This window comes from Rhipicephalus sanguineus, chromosome 3 (assembly GCF_013339695.2).
Source record: "Rhipicephalus sanguineus isolate Rsan-2018 chromosome 3, BIME_Rsan_1.4, whole genome shotgun sequence".
Classification (NCBI taxonomy): Eukaryota; Metazoa; Arthropoda; class Arachnida; order Ixodida; family Ixodidae; genus Rhipicephalus; species Rhipicephalus sanguineus.
In genome coordinates this window covers 153734124-153760224 of record NC_051178.1, presented here as the reverse complement: position 1 = coordinate 153760224, position 26101 = coordinate 153734124, and the positions used below count along the sequence as shown (strand labels likewise).

Genomic DNA, 26101 nt, shown 5'->3' with positions numbered 1-26101 from the left:
TCTTTAGGTCGAATACGCCACGTGGTGTCGTTCACGCGAACTAGGCCACTGGTGTCCAGAAAAGCTGCATATGAATTCAGAAGCAGCCCACGTACTTCTATCTAAACAACCCACCGTCTATGTAAAAAGCTACTCGACTCGCATGACACCATTTTTGTTTTTCCGCCTCTTGGCTCTCATCAAATCCGTACACGTTGCTATTTAACCGCGTCCACTGGCCAACTGTGCATCTAATAATATAATACGCCAGTTTAACTTTGAGCAATCAGCCACGGCGAATAGTACAAAATATCAACGAGGGTGGTAGGGGGTGGACACTATGCGATTTGCCAGAGTTCCTTTACGTAACGATTGTGACGCGCTCAATTCGGCCAGACAGACAGACGACAGACAGACAGACAGACAGACAGACAGACAGACAGACAGACAGACAGACAGACAGACAGACAGACAGACAGACGACAGACAGACAGACAGATAGATAGATAGATAGATAGATAGATAGATAGATAGAGATAGATAGATAGATAGATAGATAGATAGATAGATAGATAGATAGATAGATAGATGCTAGATAGATAGATAGATAGATAGATAGATAATACGGGTTTATTGTGATACTCGCGACGCAGTGAGGTAAATTAATCCCACATCAGAGGGACACTTAGACACATCTGCAAAGTTTGTGCAAGGCCCTCAGAATTGGAAAAAGAAGCCTGATATACGCGCATTAAAGCAGAAAGCGCCCCATTGAATAACATTCGGATGCCTGCCATCATTTAGCGCTTATTACGTTGAAAGTATAACGTATAATTCACCCTGGCGGCCGTGCATGAGGCAAATGCGCAATACCGAACACAAATTACTCGGCTTTTTGTTGTACTAAGCAAGTTCAACTAATTCATTAATTTCTGGGTTGTTACGGGCCAAAACCACGTTGTGATTACGAGGAGTGCCGTAGGAGACTCCAGTTTTGACCACCTGGAGTTCTTTAGAGTGCCACCTAAATCCAAGTACACGGATGCCCTTGCATTTCTACCCAATTAAAATGCGGCTGCCGTCCCGTGGCCGGAAATCGAATCCGCGACCCCGAGCTTAGCAGCGCGACACCCACTAAGCAAGGTTTAACTAGGGCCAACGTAAGGTAATAGGACGTTATAATTTCTCCTGTCGTTTCGTTAATGGCCCCGAGAAGTGCTCAATCCGCCTATGTCATCATCGAGATTGGCCAATCGTGACCACTGGACGTCATAAGGAATGAATGAAATCAAGCGTGCGGAATTCGTACGCAATACTTAGCTTCGGTTTCCTTAAAAGTGGTTTATTTAACTGATTCAATGTTACCAGCCAGTGTGGGAGTCTCAAATCCCTCTGATAAAACAGGCATGCAAATATGAGAACACCAATTAATGCTCATATTACGCTTAGTTATAAAAAAAGCACGTGCCTAATTTCCAAAACACGAACACTGTCTTCTTTAAAAAGATGATGAAATACGAACAAATAAATGAAGAGGGGTGAGGGTTAAAACTGAAGTGGAATCCGATTACATCGGCCTCAGAGGAAGGCGTTAAATTTATCGCATTTGCCGCACGTTTCAAGCATACGAATGACCACTGACAACCTGGTCGATAGAGCTGTCCACAACTCTGCCTTTGCATTGCACAGGTCCCGTACGTGCCTCACAGTATGCATACATGCATGTCTTGAATACGAAATCCCTGTTTTCACCGACCATCCGATCGCGAGGAATTATTGTTATTTCACCAGCTTCGCTGAGCTAAGCATACCGTTTTCGTTCCGAATAACGCAACGTATATCCTTCTCATCTGCAAGACACTTACCCGGTGTTGACGTACGAGCCGATGACTCGCATGCAGAGTAGGCTGAAAGCCCGGTCCTCGTCCGTGTGTCGGCCGGGGAATACGAAAGGCAGGCCAAAGAAGTACTGCACGTCTTCGAAGTGCATCGAGCCCATGTAAGGCGGGAAGCGACCTTTCTTGGACCTGTGGTCCAGCATGTAGAAGTAGGCAGGTCGATTGGTTTTTGCAAACAGCTCCGCGTGGAACTTGGTTGGACACATGATGAGGTAGTCGCCCACCATGTCCATCAACGACCGAAACACGCCTCGCGAATCTTCATCGCTGGTGACGTTCTTTTGGTAGAACTCCTTGATCATCGTCTGGACGCCTTCGGGCAGGACGCCCAAGTAGTGGTTGAGGGCGAAGTCGAACGCCTGCTTCCTGGTAAGCTTGGGCACCGAGGGGCCAAACAGGACGTGGTCCTTAAAGTACAGAAAAAGGCTGCCTTCTTCGGAGACTCCACCCGCGAGTAGGCTGTCCAGAGGAATGAACATGCCCTTAGACAGAGTCGTCAGGTCCGGCAGCGGGAGGTACTCGTCGCCGAAGGCGGGCCGGAAGGTGACGAGGTCGTCGGGAAACTGCGTTTGTTCGGCGTCGATAATGGCGTCGGCCGGCACCGACCGCAGGCACCGGAGCACTTGGGCAGGGTGCGTCTTGGAAGAAGGCTTCTCTGAGTCCAGGCAACCCACGTGCCCGGCAATACGGTCGGCAAACTCGTGACCGACTCGATTCATGGGCGGTAAAAGCCAAAAGTTGCTCCCGCTGGAGAGTATGGCCCTGTGAATGAGACCTGCGTTCTGTTGCGACAGGAGCAGGGAGCCGACGGCTATACTGCCGGCGCTCTCACCCCACACCGTCACTCGTCCGGGGTCGCCGCGGAATCTTGCGATGTTGTCCCTTATCCAGCGGAGGGCCAAGTTGTGGTCCCAGAGGGCGTAGTTGCCTGTCGAAGTACCGGGCCCGGTGTAGAGATAGCCGAACGAGCCGAGCCTGTAGTTGATGGTGACCACAACGACGTTTCCCGTGGCCGCCAGCTTTCTTCCGTCGAAGTCGGGATCGGAGGCCGTGCCGGCACGGTATCCGCCGCCGTGAATCCATGCGAGTACTCCGAGGTTGTCCTGGCTGTCGCCCAATGGGTGCCACACGTTGAGGAAGAGGCAGTCCTCACTAACTTTATCTCGCGGAACGAGCCACGACACTGGAGGCAACGAGCCGTTAGCCTGCGCGCAGGGGCTTCCGAATTCGAGGGCGTCCACAGTCTCCGGCTGCCACGAACGAGCAGGCAGGGGCTTCCGGAAGCGAAGTACCCCGACGGGAGGCTCCGCGTACCGTATCCCGAGGAACTGCGCGACGGACGCACCGTCCACGTCCAGGAGTTTTCCGCGCACGTGGCCGTTGACCGTCTTCACCGTGACGTAATTGGTACGAGGCTCTTGCGCTGCATGCCGGTTCGTCCAGCACAACAGGAGCGCGGCGAGCGGCAGCAGGAAGTGATGTTTGTTGCCGGACAACATTGCGAGTGCGGCTGTTTAGCTCGGGAAATTTTCTTTCTGGCTTTTAAATCTCGGTGCCACTGGAAAGAAGGCCACAAAGGGAAGCGAGAGCATAATTAATGACGCAGTTCTAGCGAGAGAAACGTGGTTGCAAACGATGCGGCGAGTGTGTATGCGGCGCGTCCTTGAAGAAGACAGATGAATTCGGAGACCTCCTCCTTAAAACCGGCGTCCTTCTCGCATTGCGCTGAATGCCGTCTCGAATGAGTGAATGAGAAACCGCTGTGAGACATCCGAGAAAATTGAGATTGATTACTGTACGCACTCTCAGTTGCGATGCTCGGGGCAAAAGACGAAAGTGTCTAATTCAATTTTAATGCCAAAATATAGGTCGTTTGTCACGGTTGCCGGAGTCTTTATCTTTATTTATCTGACCGCAATCGCACCGACTTCGCTTCCTTCATTCCTTTCTAAACGTTTTCTTTTGTTATCCGTGTACGCGTGACCAGAATCTCCACCAAACAAACCAAGAACAAAATAAAATAAACCGTACCTGTATTTAAATAGCGAAGGTGTTATTAGTTCTTACTTTGAACTTTATTTTTCGTGTGGTCTATCTTTCAGAATATTTTAACACAGCTTTGAGACTATGGCTTGGCGCACAGCTTCCATTTTTCTTACACCTCCTTTTCTGAGGAAACTGGAGTTGTAGGTGACGCACACTATTGGGCTTGAATACATAAATGTAAGGGGGATACGTAAGTACCTATGGTCGCGCTCAAATGGCAGCTACAAGAGACCTTTCCCTACGCACTTTATGTTTGTGCTTCGGGCGCGTTTCATTCAGGAAGCGAAGCAACGACTGAGGGGTTTTCTCATTAATTAAAATAAGATGAATAGGTGACCGCATACAATATAGCCGTCGTGTTTTCATGTAGTGCAGACATTTAATCTTCTCGCACTTTTTTACGTGAACGGCATTCGTCCTGTTCAACATGCAGCAAATCACTGCGGATTTCGTCGTTTTCTTTTCTTCTTTTCTTTCTTGGGATGGGCGGGTGTGTGTGTGTGTGGGGGGGGGGGAGGGGTCACGGCCTATAGCCATTCTTCCTGGCGCATTTCGACTTGAGTTAACAACGTAGACGTCCGGCAGCGTCACATATTACCGAAGCGGCCGACATATATGCGCAACGCGCGTCTCTATGGCTACACGCACCGCTTTATATACAGACAATTCGAAATAGCTGAGTACTTCGAAGTGCGGAGACAATCAGCCCCGACACATCTTCGGCATGGGCGTTATACGTGGCACCGGGTTCGTCCATTTGGACTACAGCCTCAATCCCTGCTAAAATGTATTCCGTCGAGCCTTTCGCTAATGAGACGATGTAGGTAACGAACTGGGTCGGACACGTAATGCTTACGACAGACAGCAGATTGTCTTTAAAGCAACGAGATGTTTACCGAGGAATGGGAAGCGCCGCCGAAGGCAGTAGCGAGTTAGATGGAATGACAAAATTAGCAAGTTCACCGGACACACGGGACACCATGAATAGGCTCGCGCAGGATGGCAATAAATAGCAGGTCATTGAGAGAGGCCTTCTTCCTACAGTTGACATAAAATAGGCTCATGATAACGACGACGACGAAATATTTCTGATAACCTCCAATCCTTTCCTTCCCTCCTTCTCCCGCTCGATCTCTCTAGCGGGGGGAAGGGATAGCCAGTAGGAAATGACGTTCCCGAGCGTAACTACGTGAAGGGTTCGGGATAATTGCGATTTTCCGGATAGTACGTTTTTATTCTTAAGAGGCGTGTCAGAATCGCATCAACTCGAAATTCCACTGCCTCAGAGAGCGTTGTTCAACGCCTGTCGGTGCCCGTACCGAAATTGTCGCTGTTTCAAGGACGCCTCACTGATACTTCTGCCGCTTTCAGAAACGTGGTTGCGACGCTACTTATATGCTGAAAAAAAAAATGCTCGTGTTGGTCTCCCGTCCCCGGAAGATTGCTCAGACCGCCCTCGCCGTGCTTGTTTACAAGCACGAGGGCCAGAGCTGGCTAATAGATTTGCGCAAGAGCTAACTCGCGCATTAAATCAAGGCTAGTGCCTGAGCATAACACCTCATGGCATTACAAAAAAAAAAAAAAGCCTTCAGCTCAAGATATGTTGCTTCAATTTAGCATTCTGTCTCTCTGCCTTCATGGTTTCAGGGTTTCCATAATCAGAAAGCACCCAAAATGCCAGCGGCTATGTTGCCAGCCTTTACGAGAGAGAGATAGAGAGAGAGAGAGAGAGAGGAAAAGAAGAAGGCAGGGAGGTTGACCTTTTCACGTGAAAACTTTCCGTGTCTTTCGCGTGTCTTCCCCGAACCTTGCCACCTCGTTTCGCTCCCGAGGACACCCGGAAAAAAAGAAGGCATTATTAGTTCGCACCCAGGCGAAGGAGACATCGCCCGGTTGAATGAAGGTGCATTAGAGTATAAGTTGCAATCCATTAAACACAATTTGCCGAAAATTCTAAATAATCATGTGAACGCTACTAATCTATCTCGCAAAGAATTGAAGATGTATTTTGTTAACATGTAAGCATATATATTATTGTATAATGATGCATATTAGATGACCATGCTTTGTTTTATTGCCTCTTTATTTGCACAACAATGTCTCTTGTTGAATGTTAAACATCCTGTCGTAAAGCATGTACTGAATGTCAAATTTCGTTTTAGGTTTGTACCGAAACGTTTACTGTTATCGCGCTGTCATGTACAACGCCTCCTGGGTCCAGTCAAGCTGCTCACGGCAGCTTTTAGCCCTGGAGGACGTTTCTAGTCTGTAACTAGAAGAATAAAGTTGAAGTTGAAGTTGAAGTTGAAGTTGAAGGTAATGGGTGTCGGAAAAGTGAACACATCGAGATGGCGAAGGTAGACTATGACTGAAAAGAATGAGCCATAATGTTAGCAAGCTCTTAGAGCTAAATCACAAACACTCAACCTACTACCTAATGAAACACTAACAGGCAATGATACCGAGGAAAGTATAGGGGCATTATCTGTAGTCTTTAACTGCAGTGTGGTACGGTGATGTAAACGTAAATGAATAAGAATGGACCGAAAAGACAACTTTCCGCTGGTATAGGGACCGAAGCTACAGCTACCAAGGGCGAGTTGTCTCCAATTTAATTTATTTATATTTACATCACAATTACCGCATTACAGGTAAGGACTAGAAATAATGGCCTTGTATTTTCCTTGGATTCATTGTCTATTGGTTTCATTACGTTGTACACAACAGAGAAAACGAAGTCCTTGGTCAATTCGCCTTCCTTCGAACACACCAACTACAGAGGCACAGAAAGGCATAACACACAATGGGGCTCTGATGTCTGGTTAGGCCGTGCAAGCACTGCTGTGTGCTTTTTATTTATTATTACATAATATTTAGAAGATGATGGCGCCTTTAAGAGGTGGCCGTCTACCCCTTTCCACATAAAGAAAGATGCTAAAAGTATAACAACAAGAGCTTCTTGAGATCCATCGGAATTTGAGAACGCTTAAAAAGCGGCAGCGTCATTCTTGCGTTCTTTTCTTTCGGCTCACCAACCTAGGTAAGGGTAGCAAACCCGGTAACTCTGATCTTTCTCAGCTCCCTTTCTTTCTTTTTTTCTTTCTTTTTGTATGCCTCTTAGTAGACGTGCATACGCACCTGTTAACAAGCTGGCATGCATTTAACTTGTAAGGAGATCAGGAAATTCGCTGGCTTAAACTGGATTCACCTAATGAAAGACTAATGTAAAGTCTATATATCGTTGTGAGGTGCCTCCGCCTTGACTGACAGGAACCATATGCAGCCCTCGCGATTAAACTGATTTCTCCGGCAAGACCGCGCATGGAATCTCCCCCCCCCTCCCCCTTATTTACGAACGTTGTTCTAAAGGCGTGGATGTAAAGTGTTTGTCAATAATTAGACCCATTCTGTCGCCTATCACGGCTTAGCCTTGTGCACTAAATATCTGTTCTGTTCTGTTCTAACTGGCTTACTGTGGAGAGGTTAAGTTCTGCAGCGAAAAAAACAAAAACAAAACAAAGTGGTTACCCAAAAAACAAAAATGAGAAAAATGAAGTAAAGTAAGATAGTAAACTGAAAAAAAAAAATAACATGGCAATGGACAGTTCACTTGCAGGAGTTCACTTTTCAATTGTATAGATACGCTCACACGCACACATTTCTGTCCCAAGTTTTGCCCACAGTATGCTGGTCTAACACATCACTTTCGTATATACATACATACAGCAGCTAATCACAATCGCTTATCTACAGGTCCGTGTCCACTAAGTAAGCATCTTGTTTGCCTCTTTTCGGTGCTTTATCACGAATGCAGAAGATAGAAAAACAGGGCACTGATTGAATGTATAAACAAAGTAAATCAAGTGTTTTTTTTTCGTCGGGCATCGTCGTTATGTATTCCATAACGTAATTTTTTGCGTGTATCACTGCCACTCGTGTTACAAATGCGAGCTTTAAGCCGTTGGAGGCGAGAAAGTGACAGTCAAGGGGGACGGGGATGTTTGGAAGGAGCGCTGGAGGCGGCTGTTACGAAATAACATTGATGACCTCTCGTACAGGACTCATTTTGACCCCCGTGATAGCCTCTGTCCATCCAGAGCAAAGTGTAGATCGCAGATGTATTGTCTACATATCGACGGTGGTCTACACCACCGGTCTTTCGGGGAAATAAAAAAAAAGAAGAAACATATTCAGTCTAGGTTAACTTCTCAGTCACGTGAGTGAAACAAATAAGCAAATCGAATGAAATATTTGCACGTAAGCGAGAAACACGCGTCTAGCCGAGGGCTGGATCTTTCTCTCGTAGAGAGCGCAATCTCATCAACGGAGCCTTTCGCGCCGCGACGGTTGCTATCGGCTCGTCTCTGGTTCCATACACGCTGTGAAGCCTCGCCGCTCACTGCCAATCTCTGGCGAGTGTCACGTGACGGAAAGGTCATGGGAATCACCGACGCCAACGATACTCATCACGTGGTTCGTCTAGGGTCTCCCTTTCCCAGCAGGCACCCACGATTCTCAGACTTCGAGACAGTCTGGTACGGCGGACACAGCTTCCGTCCCGACCAAAGGGACGCCACTGCACCTTCGACAAGGCCGTCGGCCCGGACTTGAGCCTGATATATCCACAGGACTACTACGTCGATCGTCGTGAACTCCTCGACGGTATTTGGGACCGTTGAAGAACGATCAACCACCTAGGACAGTGACTTCCATCTAGCGAAGATGCACAAGTCGGTGATAGTCTACCTTCTCTCGATCGTCGCCTTCGGGGTGTCCCAGAATGCCTGGCGCGACCGCTACTTGATCCCGGGTGAGACGGGCGCCTTTTCCGACAAGATGATCCAGTACATAAACTACCTCAACACTACTTGGAAGGTAAGGCCCGCTTAAAGAAGCGAAGATCGAGCTGCTTGACCATTAACGGCACAACTGGCTTGAAAAGGTTTCGCGATGTATTCAGAGTTCTCTCTTCGACGACGGGTGGGACGCACCTGTACAAAGCGAGAGAGAGAGAGAGAGAGAGAGAGAGAGAGAGATACGTATAAGGCGTATAGAGACAGTGAATAAGAAAATATAGTGTCTTCTATCCTGCCCTAGAGGAGTAATATATATATAATATATATATATATATATATATATATATATATATATATTATATATATATATATATATATATATATATATATATATATATACACAGCAGCTGTCGAGATAGGCAAATTACATTTCGAGTATTTATGAAAAAAAGTAACAACACAAAGGTCGACAGAGCCGGGGTCGTTACAGGCAGAGGAAACAAAATATTTAAATAGAGCAGGGGCGCAGCCAGACGAGAAATTTCTTTCGGGCGGGGAGGGGGCGTGGTTCAACCATACTTTATGTATGTTCGTGCGTGCGTTTGTATGTGTGCGTGTTATATGCGCAAGCAAAATTGAAAAATTTCGCGGGGGAGGGGTTCGAACCCTCAACCCCCACCCCCCACCCCTTGGCTACGCCCCTGAAATAGAGGCTTCAATGAAGAAAGCCGAAAAGGGTTAGAACGAAGATGGTTAGATACTGTGATGTATGTTCTTGAACCTCACTAGAATAATTACCATTAGGTGAGCATTTGTCACCGCCTCTGTTCTCGTCTTAACCGTTTGCTGCTTATGCATAAGAGCGTTACGTTTACAGCACTTGTAATCCTCACACGCACGCACGCACACACAAACGTTCTCTCTCTTTTTCTGTTTTGGGATGCAGGCCGGCCGTAACCCTGGCTTCGAAGATCCCGAGTACGTACGTAGCCTCCTCGGAGTGTCGCCGGAGAACCATCGGTACCGGCTGCCCGAGCGGGCATTGGACCTCAGTTCACTCGGTCCCTTGCCGGAGAACTTCGATTCTAGGGAAAACTGGCCCGAGTGCACCACCATTGGCGAGATTCGGGACCAAGGTTCCTGCGGATCATGCTGGGTGTGTACACTTCCCTCCATGTTTGCTATATATCTGCCTCTTTCCCAAGGAACGGCAACGTCCACATATTGCGAACATCCCGCTAACAGCTAGATTAACCATGGAAAGAAAGATAATAATAATAATAATAATAATAATAATAATAATAATAATAATAATAATAATAATAATAATAATAATAATAATAATAATATAATATAATAATAATAATATCTAGGATTTAACGTCCCAAAACCACGATATGATTATGAGGAACGCCGTAGAGGAGGGCTCCGGAAATTTCGACCACCTGGGTTTCTTTAACGTGAACCTAAATCTAAGTACACGGGCCTCAAACATTTTCGCCTCCATCAAGAAAGAAAGAAAGAAAGAAAGAAAGAAAGAAAGAAAGAAAGAAAGAAAGAACGCGAACGAGCAAGCAAGCGAGCGAGCAAGCACGCCTAATGTCTCGTTTCGCAACGAGTTTGTGAAGCCGTGCAGGCAGACGACCTGCGCGTCTATCCGCAACACGTGTAGCGTCGGTGCTCTCACATGATGACTTGCATCAGACTTGGTCGCCGCTGTTTGAGATAAGGCGAAGCCATCTCGGGAGCTAATGATGCTTCCACGTTTGCGCTGGACAACAAGCCGTGGGGCTGATGACAACTTGAGGAGGCACCTTAAGCGAGATCAATAATAGTGCGGGCAGGTTAGTCATATCACAACAACTGGTTTGCTAGCCTGCGCTGGGGAATAGAAGAGTTGGTGATAAAATCGTGCGACATAGATAGATAGATAGATAGATAGATAGATAGATAGATAGATAGATAGATAGATAGATAGATAGATAGATAGATAGATAGATAGATAGATAGATAGATAGATAGATAGATAGATAGATAGATAGATAGATAGATAGATAGATAGATAGATAGATAGATAGATAGATCAACGGCATCAGGGAGTTTGCGACACACGCTTTGCGTAAAAATAAAGAAACACGCAAACGTCTTTTGCAGGGGTGTTATCAAAGACAGCGCACGATTTTCTGTGATGACAATCGATAAAGTAGCTTATGAATTGTATGTGCGCGATAATTATGTTTTGCAAAGAGACAATGGTAAGTAAAGATAAACACTGACACCTGTAGAATCTGCCCCAGTCATTTTTTTATGTTGACTAGTGAAGGTGAATTCATGTTGACTGATGAATAGGCCGCGCTTAAAGGGCTCGCAAGAAAACGAAAGTTTGAATTTTATGCGCTGGAAGTGATAATGTGCAGAGAAGAGCCTCCGTGGTTCACATCAGCACTTCTTCGCTTACGTAATAAAAAAAAACGACTTTACCGCAGCGCTTCATCATCTGATACCACGGAGAGATGGGCGGCTTATCACAGCGCAACATTAGAATACAAAAAAGCTTATGCAGTTGCTAAACATAGTTTCTTTAGCGATACCCTTCCTTCTCTTCTACAGTCTAACCCTCGTAAGTTTTGGTGTATAGTAAATGGTCCAAAAAATAAGAACATTGATCTTTGTGACGAACTTGGTTTGGCGATTGCAAGTGAGAGGTGCTGCGAAGCTTTGCAAGACGTATTTAAAAACTCATTTTCTGTTGACAACTCCAATCATTTACCAATTCAAGCCGATCCTGGATATACCCGAATGGAACCCATCATCATTGATCAATTGGGGCTTTTTCACCTCATACTAAAATGAAAGCCTCAGCACCTAGCATAGATGGAATCGCTCCCCAATTTCTCAAACAAACTGCCATTTATTGTTCAGTCATTTTTTCACAGCTCTTTTCACAGTCATTGCAAAATGCCTCATTGCCCAGTGACTGGAAGGCGGGGAAGGTGGTTCCTGTGCCTAAACCAGGTGACTCATCTAATCCTTCTAATTACAGGCCCATCACTTTGACTAGTATTCCATGTAAGCTTCTCGAACACATAATCTATTCTAACCTAATTATATTTCTCGAAGAAAATAACTTCTTTCATAACAGTCAGCATGGTTTTAGGAAACACTACTCATGTGAAACCCAACTACTTCTCTTCACCAACGACTTATTTTCAGCATCTGACACTGGCTCCATTATCGATTGCATTTTCCTTGATTTTCAAAAAGCTTTTGACACCGTTTCTCACCGTTTACTCCTACTAAAACTAAGCATGCTAAATATTGACTCAAACATATTACGATGGATTGAATGCTTCTTATCTAACAGAACCCAACATGTAACAGCTAACGATCATGACTCACGCAATTGTTCAGTAACATCTGGTGTGCCGCAAGGTTCTGTCCTTGGACCCTTACTCTTTCTAATTTATATTAATGACCTTCCATCCAGCATTACATCAACAATCAGGCTATTTGCCGACGATTGTGTCATCTACCGCATAATAACTAACTCTCATGATTCATCACTACTTCAATCTGATCTTGATAACATTACATCTTGGTGCTCACTCTGGTCAATGAAACTGAATATTAACAAATGTAAAATAATGAGGATCTCTCGAGCAAGTACTGACTGCACTAGCCCTGTTTATTCAATTTCTAATTTTCAGTTGTCGTCTGTCAATACTTACAAATATCTAGGTGTTCACATAGATAACAATTTAACATGGAATAATCATATCAGTTATGTGATTAACAATGCTAACCGCACTCTCGGCTTCTTGCGCCGGAACTTTTCATTAGCACCTGTTTCATTAAAACTTCTTCTTTATAAAACACTAGTCAGATCTAAACTCGAATACGCCTCATTAATCTGGGATCCTCATACTTGTTTACTTGTTAATGCACTGGAAGCCATCCAAAATCGCTCAGCTCGCTTCATTGTCGCTAATTACTCCCGTACTGCTAGCATCTCATCAATTAAAAATTCTCTAGACCTTCCTACCCTTTCTAACAGGAGGAAACAGGCCCGCCTATGTCTCTTCCACAAAATTTTTTTCATGAATCCTGAAATAAAAGGCACATTGTTCTCGCCACCGTCTTACCTTTCATCTCGCATCGACCATAACTTCAAAGTCCATGTGCCATTCTGCCATACCAACATATACTTCCACTCCTACGTGCCGAAGACTTCATCCGAATGGAACCACCTTCCTGCCTCCATCGCCAGCAACCCTGATCATGCATCATTCAAGACTGCCATCTCTAACTTGTAACCACTCCTCTCTGTAACGCCGCAAATGGCATTGAGAGTATTTAAATAAATAAATAAATAAATAAATAAATAAATAAATAAATAAATAAATAAATAAATAAATAAAAAGAGGAACGCCAGCTCCCGTAGTCAGTCGACTTTGCATGTCGGCTCGAAGAAGGTGGGTAACAGCGCTACCCCTTATTGAAGCGACCGCAACTTGGTGGCTCGCAACGTAGTAAAAACTTCGTAATGACGCGCTCTGGGCAGGTGCACTCTCGACAGCACTTGAACGCACGCGTGCTGCTCAGACAAGGCCGTGCCACAGGAATCACCGGGAAGTGCTGTTGCGTGACCTTCAATGACCATTTCCTCCTGAACTAAGTCATATATGAGCGCAGAGTAAAACAATACACACTTCTAAACGAATAACCTATCCATCGACATCAGCCTAACATTTTTCGGTAGTATACAGCACGACCTCTATCAACTGAGTTCAGTTTATTGCGGCAATAAAATATGTAGGAAGCAAAGGTAACAAAATAAAGTACATCACTCGTTAAGAACACCATAAGGGGAGACACCAACGTGACTTCTGCCTCGTGTCGCGCTCATTTTTCCTTCGAAGTAACACCAACATGTACCAACTAGCCCTTCAGCAAACCATTCTGCAGTATCTTCTTAACGTTACTTTCTGCATAACGTCGGATGGATGATAGCCTCCTGATCAGGCGACAAGTCTACACCAAGCGCCGACGAAGCATTGCGCGCCTTTTCTTAGGAGCTCTTCTGGCACGCGGGGCTAAGGTAACGTCGCATACGACTAGTCGAGCAAGCTCGAACATCCCGTGCCTTGTGCAAAGTATGTGATCTGTCGTTAACGTCACCAGAGTGACGGTAGCAAACGCAAAGTCATCGAAGGCAGTCTCGTGCGCGTGAAGGCCAGCGTAATGACGCTGGCCTTCAACGCTGCGCGCAGAGGAGCTCTCACTCATGCGTCCATCCACACCGTTTACTCTGTTCGCGATGCATTATGCATAGGCAAACGACCATTTAATTCGTTCTGACCCCGCAAGGGCACCCGAGAGGGTGCCGTATTTCTCGTCCTTTTTTTGACAGCGTAAAAATACGCCGTATATCAAAACCCCGTTGGCTTTTCACGTAATAGCTTTCGTCATTAACTTTCGCCTGTATTCCTCTTTGCACAACGTTTCTACCTTGGGGCCATTTGTGTGCGTCTGCGATCGCGACACGGGCCTTTGAGTAAAGAGACAGAGAACGATCTGGTGTGCGGTGGCAGCTGAGCGAGCGCTCTCTGTGCACGTCGTGGCCCCTTGCTCGTGAATACGTGTAACGTTAGCGTCTTCTCTCTCGTCATCTTGCCTGCTACTCAGAATAAGATAGTGACCCGGATGTTTTATCGGTTAACTTTTGTATATTACAAATGTAAGCATAGAGAATCCATAGGTGACAACCGCATGCAAGATAAAGCCTCGACGCAATGGAAAAGAGCACCAACCAAAGCAGTACAATGAAAGGTTGTTTTACTCATCAATCAATCAATCAATCAATCAATCAATCAATCAATCAATCAATCAATCAATCAATCAATCAATCAATCAATCAATCAATCAATCAATCAATCAATCAATCAATCAATCAATCAAAGAAGAAGAGCAGGGCAGTGAGCGGCATCGCGAACGTGCGGCTCGTGTGGGAGTTAGCTTGAGCTTGGACTCTGTATTTCCTGGCTTTCTGATGGCTGTTCGTGTCGTATAATAAACCTCGTTATAAATAAATAAATAAATAAATAAATAAATAAATAAATAAATAAATAAATAAATAAATAAATAAATAAATAAATAAATGTAAGAGCACATGGCGTAGCCATGTTCCCAGGCCAGAACGTAAACACTATACATTCGCATCTTAGTGGCAAGACCTGCCGACGCAGTCGCACACCGAGCCAACGAACGTTAGGAAACGAGCTTAGCCCCCGCGTAACTCTCCTAATGTTTTACCCGCGCAATACCAATTGCCGCTCACGGAATTATAGATGAGCTACACGGTTGCGCGCGGCCCGCTGATCTGCGAACAACGTTTGTATATAGCGCGTGCCGCGTGCCCTTTGCCGCGGGCGAAGACGCGTTGTTGCGAATAATGAATGCAAAGGGGGCCATCATGGCCCTATATTCGACTCGCGAATGAGGGTGCCCCACGGCTTGTTTATACACTGCGAGGCATACGCGCCTAGTGCTGTTGCTGGCGAACAAATGACGACGCATTATCGCTTGCGGGCGACAGGTGCGTGTATAGTATGCCTACGCAAATGGCGAGGTGTGCTCGTGGCTCCAGCTACCACGCACACTCACGGAGCTCCCGGTTGATCCGTTTCACCACTCGCCGCATTAGGGCCTCGGTGAAAGTATCGGATGAGCGGGCGAATCGCTTTTGCCTTCGCGCGCACCGATCTCCGAGAACGATAATATAGGTGAGGCTTGGAAACAGCACACTTTCATGCTCTTTCTTTTACTGACGTGGTAAAAAAAATAGATTAACAGGGCGGCGGGTTGGTACGTGTTCACGCATAACGAGAAAATAAACAGTTGACGGCACGAAAAGGCAGGCTGTCTTTCTGTAGCAAGTTCTCTTTTGAAGGCGGTGTGCTTTTTCTTAACAATCACACATTCGGGTGCGTGTTGATGAACTGGCGTAAACAGAGCGCCAATACCTACAGGTTGCATAAGTTCCGTTCGCGGTAGTCGCGTCAGCAGAATCGGAGTCATCGTAATCTTGTTTCTTTTCTCAAAATAACCACTTGGAGGTGAATTTAATTTTGATTTGTTGAAGACTGGGCGAGTTGGCATATTAACTCAAACCTTGAGCCGGAAGATCTTTTTCAAATATTACGCGCACATTTTCAAATCTGAGATATAACAGAGTACATTGATTGATTGATTGATTGATTGATTGATTGATTGATTGATTGATTGATTGATTGATTGATTGATTGATTGATTGATTGATTGATTGATTGACTAATGGTGCCATGACCACACAACGAAGAACAGGATGCCCAAAAAACTTGCAACCGAATGATTTATTTCCAAGCTCTGTGGAACAACTTTCCACAAGATTGTTTCCAACTTTATCGAACAATATTAACCGCTGGCCATTAAGAGTGACAGATTGGATTCCATGAGAAGGCAAGCGCGCACAGGGGAGGCAGAAAATTTGGTGGGCAGACGAGATTAAGAAGTTCGCGAGAATAACGCACAGGACAGGGTTGATCGGAGAAACATGGCAGAGGCATTTGCCCTTGCAGTCACCGTATTCAGACTGATGATGATTACACAGTGGAAGGATCACCTGTGATAATTAGTCCGCAGGGGTTGGAAAGAAGTTATCCCGTCGCTAATTATAAAGCCCCGTGTTCTCGTCTTTTCTTCTTGCGAGGTTAATGTTCTGCTTGTCAACAACGATCACGTAACCCGTTAGTCTATATAGTTCTTGCTTCATACTCTATACGGATACGCTACATTTCTTCTGCAGAGGCTTCTCGTGTTATTGAGCCCGCCTGCCGTGGCGGAACAAATAAACTACGGGAGAGAGCATTGCGTCACGCAGCCGGCCTTGGCAAGCGAACTTTCTGTGAAGCCATCGGCACTACACATGACCTCTGGGACACAGCGTATTGGCTGGGCACGTTTGCTCGGATGCCCTGCCGTAGCTTTACTTGCACTGCGAGCGCGCTCTGACGTGTCGATGATGTGTCAGACCAATGCTCCCTCCTTCTCTCTTCGTTTTTGTTTTTTTTTCCTCATTCGCTTTGCGTAACGCTCGTTCGTAGTCTCACCTTCCTATGCAGCCTCCCCTTGTCAAGCCTGTACTAGTCTTGATTAACTACTGTCACTAGTGCTATCTGTTATTTTAGCCCCCGTTTGTTTAGAATTAGGTGACGCCAAGCTTCCCTGCTTGTTGCGGCAAGAACCGCAGCCTGTGGTCGTCAATGCATACCAGACGCATCTCCCGATCAGTTATGCAGTCAACGGCGCACGATACACGCAGCGGGTGTGACCGCTGTTTAGTGCGGTTTTCGCGGGCTCTATACCGTAATTGGTCGTGCGTTGAACCCGCGCGCGGTGCGTCGCTAAACCTGCGCTTGCTCTCCTCCGCGAGCGCTGCTCGATCGTCGCACAATCAATAAAAACCACGCATGTTTCGAAGGCATTGTGCGAGTGGGCCCCGGAGAGCGTTCCACGGACCAAGGCGAAGAGGTGCCTCGCCCTTTGATCGATGGCTCTAGTAATTACATAGGCTGCCGCGCGGTGCGCCGCCGCAGTTTGGTGTGTCGGTTTGCAAGCTGTGGCTGGCCGCGGCAATGTTTATAGAAAGCAAAAACGCGTGTGTCTGTGGTAACGGTAGCCACAGAGATAGAGAGAGAGAGAGGGAGATGCATAACATGCGTGGGTCGGTGTCTTCGGGCACATAACATGTTTAGCGCGGTAGTCGCGGGATCCTGGTCGATTCGAACATAGTTTATTTATTGCTTTTCCTTTCTTTTATCGATTCGGCCGGCAGCGAAAACAGACAAGCGGTCGAGGGGCCGGAAAATTGTGGTATGGCGTGCTCCAAACGAAAAATCGCGGAAAAGAAGGCGATTGCGAGAATCAATCGATCAAACGAACACACACGTACACAAACAAACGCCAGGAACATTTGTTAATATGAAACTTACATACGGGGAGAACGTACATTTTTGGCGGAGTTGTAATCCTGAATGCAGTTGTGGAGTTGTCGAGCCTCCAGCGGGGGTTGAAGACAATGTTATACAACTGCACTCGTAGAAGACATATAACGTATTGGACCTAAAAAAAAAAAAGAAAAACGGCCCGTCAGCTTGTGTTTCGCATTAAACAAAAAAAGTTTCAAAGGAAAAGTATAGCGACGCTGTGGCGTGTTTGAAGCACCGTCGACGTATGAATAAATCCGTTCACTTTCTGGGAGTGAATGGCGTGATGCAAATTACGCAACCTGACGGCTAGGTTCAGCGCAACATCGAGAAATGCTGTGGGGGAATGGGGGAGGGGGGACACAATTATGCTTTATTACTATTTTTCCTGCCTTGAAAAACGAACTCGGTACCAATACTCGAAATATTATGGACCTGAATACCCAATATTTTTTCTAGTAAGCATAGGCAGGTGCGGCAGTATGAAAAAAAAAAAGTTTTATTCTGTGCTGGGGGAAGCAAATGGATCTTCGCTCAAAATGATGGTTATCTATCGAAATTCGAAAGTCACTACTGACCCTTTCATTGCCTTAGAGCGGCCATAGCCCCTTAAAACCTACTGGTGTAGACGAAACATCTATACGCTTTTCATTGCTGGTATGCTAACCAACACAGGTGACTTATAGCTCGCATATCAAGCGAAGATAACATATTTTTAGCGAAGCTAAAATGCATTACAGATTTCGCCGGTGGTGGCGGCATAGTTCGCGAAAAACCCGGCGCCGGCGAGTGTACAGTAATGCGGGTGTACACAAATGAGCTGCCTCGAAGATGCCCCGGTCGCATGCGTATCTCTACGCGCCGTTTTCCAGTAACTGATGCTCTCTCGACCAAGGGCTTGTCGATCGTGAGCTTGTCTGATATGGTAATCTGATCTTTTATCGAAATCACTTGACACCACGTTGCCAGATTTCATTGTTGCATTTTTATGTTTACGCATGACCGGTCGTAGTTGCCTGTAGCAACAGCAGTGTTGCGGTGCTAAACACTTGGCTGAAGGTCCAATTCCCGGCATGGAAGAGGAAAGAAGTTAGGAGGAAGCATTGCGCAATTCGATAGAAATAAATAAATAAATAAAGAAAAAGTAGGTCAGGCACGCACGCGCCAAGCTTCGCTTGCCCCCATTTTCCCGATAGGGAAGGGCCCCTAAATTTTTTGAAGATATCTAATATTCATTTCCATGATCGAACGCGAATCACAAACTGTACATCCGTGACGTCGAAAACAATATTTGGGGGCAGAGAGTGTTACAATGAGTTTTTTCACAGCGCGTGACAACTCTGGGCTCCTCCGAATGATTGCCGAGTTATTTTCGAATGTGTTGGCCGTGACTGCACGCCATTGCTTTACCTTCGTGTCTTCGTGACACGTTCTAGACCGATCGCGTGACTTCTGGTTCCGGTTGCGAGGGCACGAATTTTGGTTTGGCTGTGAAGGTGGTTGTGTTTGGCTTTCCGGTGGCTGGCGGGCATGTCCCACTTGTTCCTACATAGCCACATAATGTACAAACGCGACTTCCCATAGGGAGAGCCATCGACGTGCTATCTTGAGTACAAAAGGGAGTTTTAGACAAAAAGGAATTTTGCCATCTTATTTCGCGTCAATATGGGCCTCAGCACAACACTCCCAGCATTGTGTTTTATTTTTTACATAAAGAAAGAGAGAGACAAGAATGAAGCAATGTTCAGGGAGGTTAAAAATTATTTCAATGTTCGGTTGGCTACCCTGCGTTGGAGAGGGGAATAAAGGAAGGATGAAGGGAGAGAAGATGGTAGCATGAATACGATAAGACTTCTAGACTGATGGCTAGGTCCTCTTTTGATTGCGACAGCAAGTGGTATTCAGAGTTTTGGCTGCTTAGAAATACTTCTTGTATGAAGTTCCTTGTTCGTCCTATGTGCCTCTGATACGTGTAACTATGAAAAATTTCTACTACTGAAGCCGCAGTCAGTGTTCGCATTGGGTTGTGTCGTTTTGTCTCAATCCTATGGCGCGTCGTAGGGCGAATGACGCAAATTAAAAAGAAAATGTAGAAAAAAAAATCGGATAAGGTCGCGAAATGCGCACCGAAATGTCGGAATAAACGACTGCCATTCGCCGAGTGCACGCGAGATACCATAATGTCTTGCTGCAGTGAAATCAGACGTTTGCGTTTCGTTAGAGCGATATCATCAACAAGTACTTAAAGCGGAGCTTGATGAGCAGGAACACGCGCAGCCGCCACCGTGAGAAAGTACCTACCAGCCGGCCGTTGCTGGTAACTAACAGCTGCCATTTAACGTCTAGTTGTTGTAGTCTTTGTTGTTGTTGTTGTTGTTATTGTTGTTTTCTTCGTCGGTCGTCACTGTTGCTGTTGTATATGGTTTAAGTCGGCGGCGCCACCTGCAAGCGAAACTTGAACTTGCTATCTCAAGAACTTTCAATCACCGCCACGGTAGCCTAGTGGTTATGGTTCTCGACTGCTGACCTGCAAGTCGCGGGACCGAATCCCGGCCGCGGCGGCCACATTTTCGACGGAGGCGGAAACGCTGGAGGACCATGTACTTAGATTTAGGTTCACGTTAAATACCCCCAGGTGGTCGAAATTTCCGGGGCCCTCCGCTACGGCGTCTCTCAGTTGGGGTTTTGGGACGTTAAACTCCAATTATTATTCTTATTGTGGCGAAGCAATTGGTACTGTTTAACGGTTGCGCTCTCCAGCGGCTCCTAGTGGGTCGTCCTCTTCTAAACGCCGCTCGCGCTCGAAGCCCGTGCCTTTGCCTTGACTGTCGCCATAGTGCATTGTCGCCGAGTGCCGTCCATTAAACAGCTTACCATTATTAACAACTTTATATCGCAGCTTTTCGCGAAGAGGGCTTTATACGTGCATTCATTATGTTGTGCTTACATCAACGAAAAAGTGTGGGCAGTGTGCACTAAGTCGCGCAAAGCTTGGCACACCGAAGCACGGGCCCGTCGCCGCTCGTACTCCCCGTCGACCGACACGTCTAGCTTCGAGATGCGCGGCTTCCTCCTCGGGAGTACGCACTTTCTTAGGACTCCCCATGACTCTCTGCACACGATCGGGCGCAGCCAGGCAATGCACGAAGAGGGGGGGGGGGGGGGGGGGGCTTGCGCGCGATGTCTCCGTCGGTCGGCGTGGCTTAGCTACAGCGCATGCGCGGCTTGGCGATGTGGTGCGGTGTCTGGTCGCTATACTCGCGGACAACTTTTCTTGGCAATGAAGGGAAGGCTACAGAGCCGAACTACGCGTGTGCTACCGCTGAAGAATATAGTCCCACAATTGCGTCCATGTTTTCTGCGTGAGAATAAAAGAAAACAACACTACTTTATTTTCTACGAGATGCTGTTTAAAGAGAGGGTCAGCGCGCACCAAGGAGATATTTATATTTATATTACTTTATGCAGTTCCATTTCGCGTTTTTGCGCCTGTGAAAACGTCGCACCTTTTACGTGCACCTCACAGTCAAAATGGCGTCTTCGTCTTCAGCTGAGCGCTCGTCACCCTCCAGCTTTTCCGACGACTCGCAGAAGGAGGTTGTGACGAATTTCACTAACAAATGGCTGTCTAAGCCTGTGACGACTGTTCGAATAATCAAACGGCCGTCACAGGAGATACGAAAGGTTCATAAACCAAAAATAATTTCGAAACGCGCGCCGAACCGAACTACTTCGCGGAACAGTACATGTGCAGTAGCTCCGCCCCCGTAGCCTTTCCTTCATTGCCAAGAAAAGTTGTCCGCGAGTATAGACGACGCGATGCTTGCTTCCTCTTTCTTTTTTTTCTCTCTCTACTTCTTTCTCTCTCTTTGGTTGATTTCTGTCTCTCTTTGTCTTCTTACATTTCTATTTCCCTCTTTCTCGTTCTTTCTGTGCTACGCTTTACTCTCTCCCCTCCCCCTTTCCCTCCTCACCATCACATCTCCCCCTCACGCTCACTTCCCTTTCCCACTTCCTTGCCACACTATGCTATACGAGCTATGCTATGCTCTGCTAGCGAGCCGAGGACGAAGACGACGGACCGAACGGTCGCGTTTTTCATGTTCTCCGCCTCAAAGGATCTATCGGCCTTGAGCCGAGGTGCTGCTCAGGCTTCAGCCAGCAGTAATGACTACCGTGTTGTGCTGCCTCGCCTTCCTACCGGTAAGCTGGTTGTGGACTCCGTTTTTCTGCACGCGGACTTGGCTGGTCGCCCTTACCGTGTTCAAGACTTCAGAGATGCTCTTCGGAACATTATCGACCTAAAGGAAATCAGCTCGATAGGTCAGTTGCAAATGTCGCATGTATGGATGGTGACGTGCAAGTCAACAATTTCGAAAACAAAGTTAGTCACACGTGGTGAATTTCTTGTAAAGAGCCGTCGATGCCTTGTGGTTGACCCGGAACCCACAAAAGTAAAGATGAAGCTCCTGTGGCTTCCTGAGCACTTAGAAGACACCTACATTCGAGATGCCTTGCATGTTTTCGGGAAGATCAAGTCAATATCAACAGAAAGCTGGAAAGTAGCGGACATGGAGCAAATGCGGACTCTAAATCGTGATGTTGTATTGTCCCTTGCCGATGGAGTCCGAGTGGGTGACATTCCACATCTCCTGACAGTCTGCGGAGTTCAAAGTCTTGTCCTCATTCCTGGCCGGCCACCACTTTGTCTTCGCTGTAATAAGGTAGGGCACATTCGTCGTAACTGCAGGACTCCTCGCTGCGACGACTGTCGACGCTTTGGCCATTCAGCTGAGGAATGTGTCATGACTTACGCCAACAAACTACGGCAACGTACGCAGCAACCAGACGAGAACTTGCAAGAGCATATCATGGATGCCACAGAAGTTCTCGACGCGACGGGAGACACTTCGTCAAGCACAGATGCTACAGGATTAAGCAGAACGCCTACTGAAGACGCAAAGAAAACAACAGTCGATGCGTCCGAAGAAGCTGCGGTAAACGAAGAACCGAGTGGACCATGCAGGCAGTTGAACCAAAATTGTCCTGACCAGCCTGTTAAGGAACAGGCCGTACCTTCGGAGACTTCCAGTGAAGAAGCACCAGATAAGAGCGCCTCAGTTCCGCAGCAGCCGTTTCATCCTGCCTCGGTCTCGGAAGACGACATGCATGTTTCTGTGGATGCGGCGATCCCCAAGCGCCGCGCGACGTACAGCTCCGATTCAAGCAAGGAGAGCGACACAACGAGTGTGAATCGGAAGGTGCGCCGTCGCCGAACATCGAAACATAACGGAAATTGTCGGCGGTCGCGATCGAGGAGGCCTGGTGGGGGTTCAAGAGAAGCCTCACCGTCGGCGGTGACCTATAGAAGTGATCCCAAGGGACAATAAGCATACTGTTGGTAGACATCATGGCGCAGTCCGAGCGACTCACTTTTGCAACATTGAATGTTCGTGGCCTTAGGTCTTTCCAGAAACAGGCTCAGCTCCGCAGGCTTTTTACAAGGAAACGACTCGATTTTGTCGCCATCCAGGAGACAAAGATCGAGAGTGACGAAGACACTGAGAAGGCCCTACGGCCCTTTCTGTCCGACTATAACGTTTGCGTTTCACACGCAAAGGGTCTGTCTGCGGGCTGCTGGTTGTTTCTGAGAAAGAGTCTACCCTGTACAGCAGTTACTACTCACGTTGACAGTGAAGGCAGGTACATATGCTGCGATTTTGTGTTGCATGGAGTGCCGTGGCGTATTATCAACTTGTATGCATTCAATGAGATTTCAAAACGGGTTCAGTTATTTGAATATATGTCCAAACTAATTAACTGTGATTATTTCACTGTACTAATGGGCGACTTTAACTGTGTATGCAATCCTAGTGATCGCAACAATCCTAATAGTCACCGAGACAGGAGTGGTGAAGTTTTAAGTGGTATAATAGATAATGCAGGGCTCATTGACATCGGTACTTTCGGTCAAATAACTGCGTATACTCGACTTCAGGGAAGCTCTTCTGCTCGCCTTGATCGAATTTACGTATCTTCATCACTCCTACCTCGGGAACTTTCGTGCAGCACTGAGCCAGTTTCATTTTCGGATCACTGTATTGTTATCGCAAAAATTGGTGCAAACCGCCGAACTCACTTCCGACCACAGTGGGCACTTTGGAAGATGAACTCGGACCTCCTAAACGATCAGGAATTCAATAATAGAGTTAAAGAGGCAGTGAGAAATTCTTTTTCTAAAGGATTACATGTATTCGCTGCTTGGGAGCTTTTTAAGCAAGAGGTTCGTGCACTAGCTATAGAATGTGGATCTGTCAAATCGTACTATCGAAAGAACGAGGAAAAGAGATTATTTAAAAGTCTATGTAACCTTTACGAGATTGAATGCGAAAAACCAGGCGCATACATTAATGAAATAGAAAGCATTAAATGCCAGCTACAAAATTATGATGCTGCTCGCTACAGAAGTGCACGTATTCGATCTCGGAACAGCAGGACTTTGAATTCTGAGCTACCGACGCGTCAAGCTTTACTTGATGAGCGGCGACACGCAATGTCCAAGTTTATTCCAGATCTGATTTCTAACGGTGCTCTTCTAACAGATACAGCAAACATTATCTTGCAATTCGAAAGGTACTACAAGGTGTTGTTTAGTGCTCTTCCTGATGACCATGGTGGCGAAAACAAAACAAATTTTGTTTCTCTGTTAAGCCCATTGAGCGCAGATGATTGCGCAATCATTAGTAGTCCCATCACATTAGAGGAAATTAAGCAGGCCATTGAGCAACTACCTTTATCAAAAACACCTGGCCCTGATGGGATTCCTGCTGAATTTTACAAATCATTCAAAACAACTCTCAGTACTATTCTGCTGGATATATTTAGACAAAGTTACGTCATGAAGACTCTCCCGCAGTCTTTTTGCAAAAGCCATACTGTTCTCATTCCAAAAAGTTCTGAAAAGGAAAAACTTCGTTCTGTTGAAGGCTACAGGCCAATAGCGTTGACAAATGTTGACTACAAAATTTTTGCTAAGATATTATCAAATCGGTTACAGTTTGCGATGTCAATACTTATTGGTTCTCATCAGACATGTGGAATTAGGGGTCGCTCCATACAAACAAATATTTACATCGCTCGAACACTTCTTCAGTATTGCTACAGTTGTCAAGGACAGCTTGCTATGCTACAGGTAGACCTTGCCAAAGCTTTTGACCGTGTTAGTCATTCCTTTCTGTTTTCCCTTCTGCAACATGCAAATGTTGGCTCTGTTCTGCTGGAAGGCGTTAAACTTTGTTACAATGGCTGTTCAACGCGTCTAATTATTAATGGCCATCTGTCAAAACCGGTATCTATTTGCTCTTCTGTAAAGCAAGGCTGCCCAATGTCCCCACTGCTGTTCGCGCTTTATCTTGAACCGCTATGCCTGAGCATAATACGATCGAATAGTATTCGCGGCTTCAATATATTAGGCAATGAAGTTAAGGTATTGGCTTATGCAGATGACGTAGCTTTCTTTTGCTCAGACAAACGAAGTATTGAGAATGTGGTATCTACAATAAGTAAATTCGGCATTGTATCAGGTGCTCGTTTAAACACACCTAAAAGTTTAGGATTATGGTTTGGATCATGGGGTAGTATGCCGGAGAAGTTCGCAGGAATTAATTGGACTCGTATTCCACCAAAGTACCTCGGTATGCCGCTAGATGCGTACAGATTCAGCGCACGATACTGGAAAGAACGTGTTCCTAAGCTTGAACGACAGGCCCAGACTTACGTTCCACATCGCCTTTCCATCTTTGGGAGAGCTGAAGCTTGCAATACATTTTTAGCCACAAAGCTATACTATGTATTGCAACTTATTCATTGCGCTCGATCTTACATACAGCGCTTTCATCGGACTTTCGCAACTTTCGTGTGGTCTTCGACGTTTGAACCAATGAGACGGGACAACCTATTCAGGCCAGTTAAGGAGGGAGGGCTGGGTTTAGTTCATTTATATCTATGGCAAATTGTTCCACGGTTCTACTTTTTTCGCGACAGTTCGCATCTCATTATTCGATCATTCTTGCAGATTACGTTTGTTAATGCTTTACCTGACTTGATTGTTTCCTCAGATTTCTCTGTACGCCCGTGTTTGTGGGGATTTATGCAGGAAGTTTTCATCGCTGTTCGGTTTCTCAAGGTCCCGTTTTCCATAGAATATCTATACACAGTATCACGCAAGCGACTCTACAAGGATTTGTTATCCATGCTTTTTCCACCTCCACTTTACCGCTCATTATATTCAGACCTTCCAGGACAAGATGTACTAAAACGAGTTCGGAAAATGTATCTTTCTCCTGATACAAAAACCTTC

At 46.2% G+C, this 26101-nt stretch overlaps 1 protein-coding gene across 5 annotated transcripts in view; it reads left to right on the top strand.

Annotated features, from left to right (window-relative positions):
• The window catches only part of LOC119387479 (cathepsin B), a 48818-nt gene that overhangs the window by 4498 nt on the left and 18219 nt on the right, over positions 1-26101 (top strand). Inside the window, exons 1-2 of one of the 5 annotated variants that reach the window (XM_037654879.2) lie at positions 8460-8798; positions 9666-9875. The exons of 1 other annotated variant lie outside the window; for it this stretch is intronic. In XM_037654879.2, coding sequence (XP_037510807.1) covers positions 8646-8798; positions 9666-9875 — 363 coding nt within the window. In that variant the 5' untranslated portion in view covers positions 8460-8645. Of the gene's footprint in view, positions 1-8459; positions 8799-9665; positions 9876-26101 lie in introns of those variants that run through there. 3 more of the 5 variants (XM_037654878.2, XM_049413526.1, XM_049413525.1) reach the window with 3 other exon arrangements.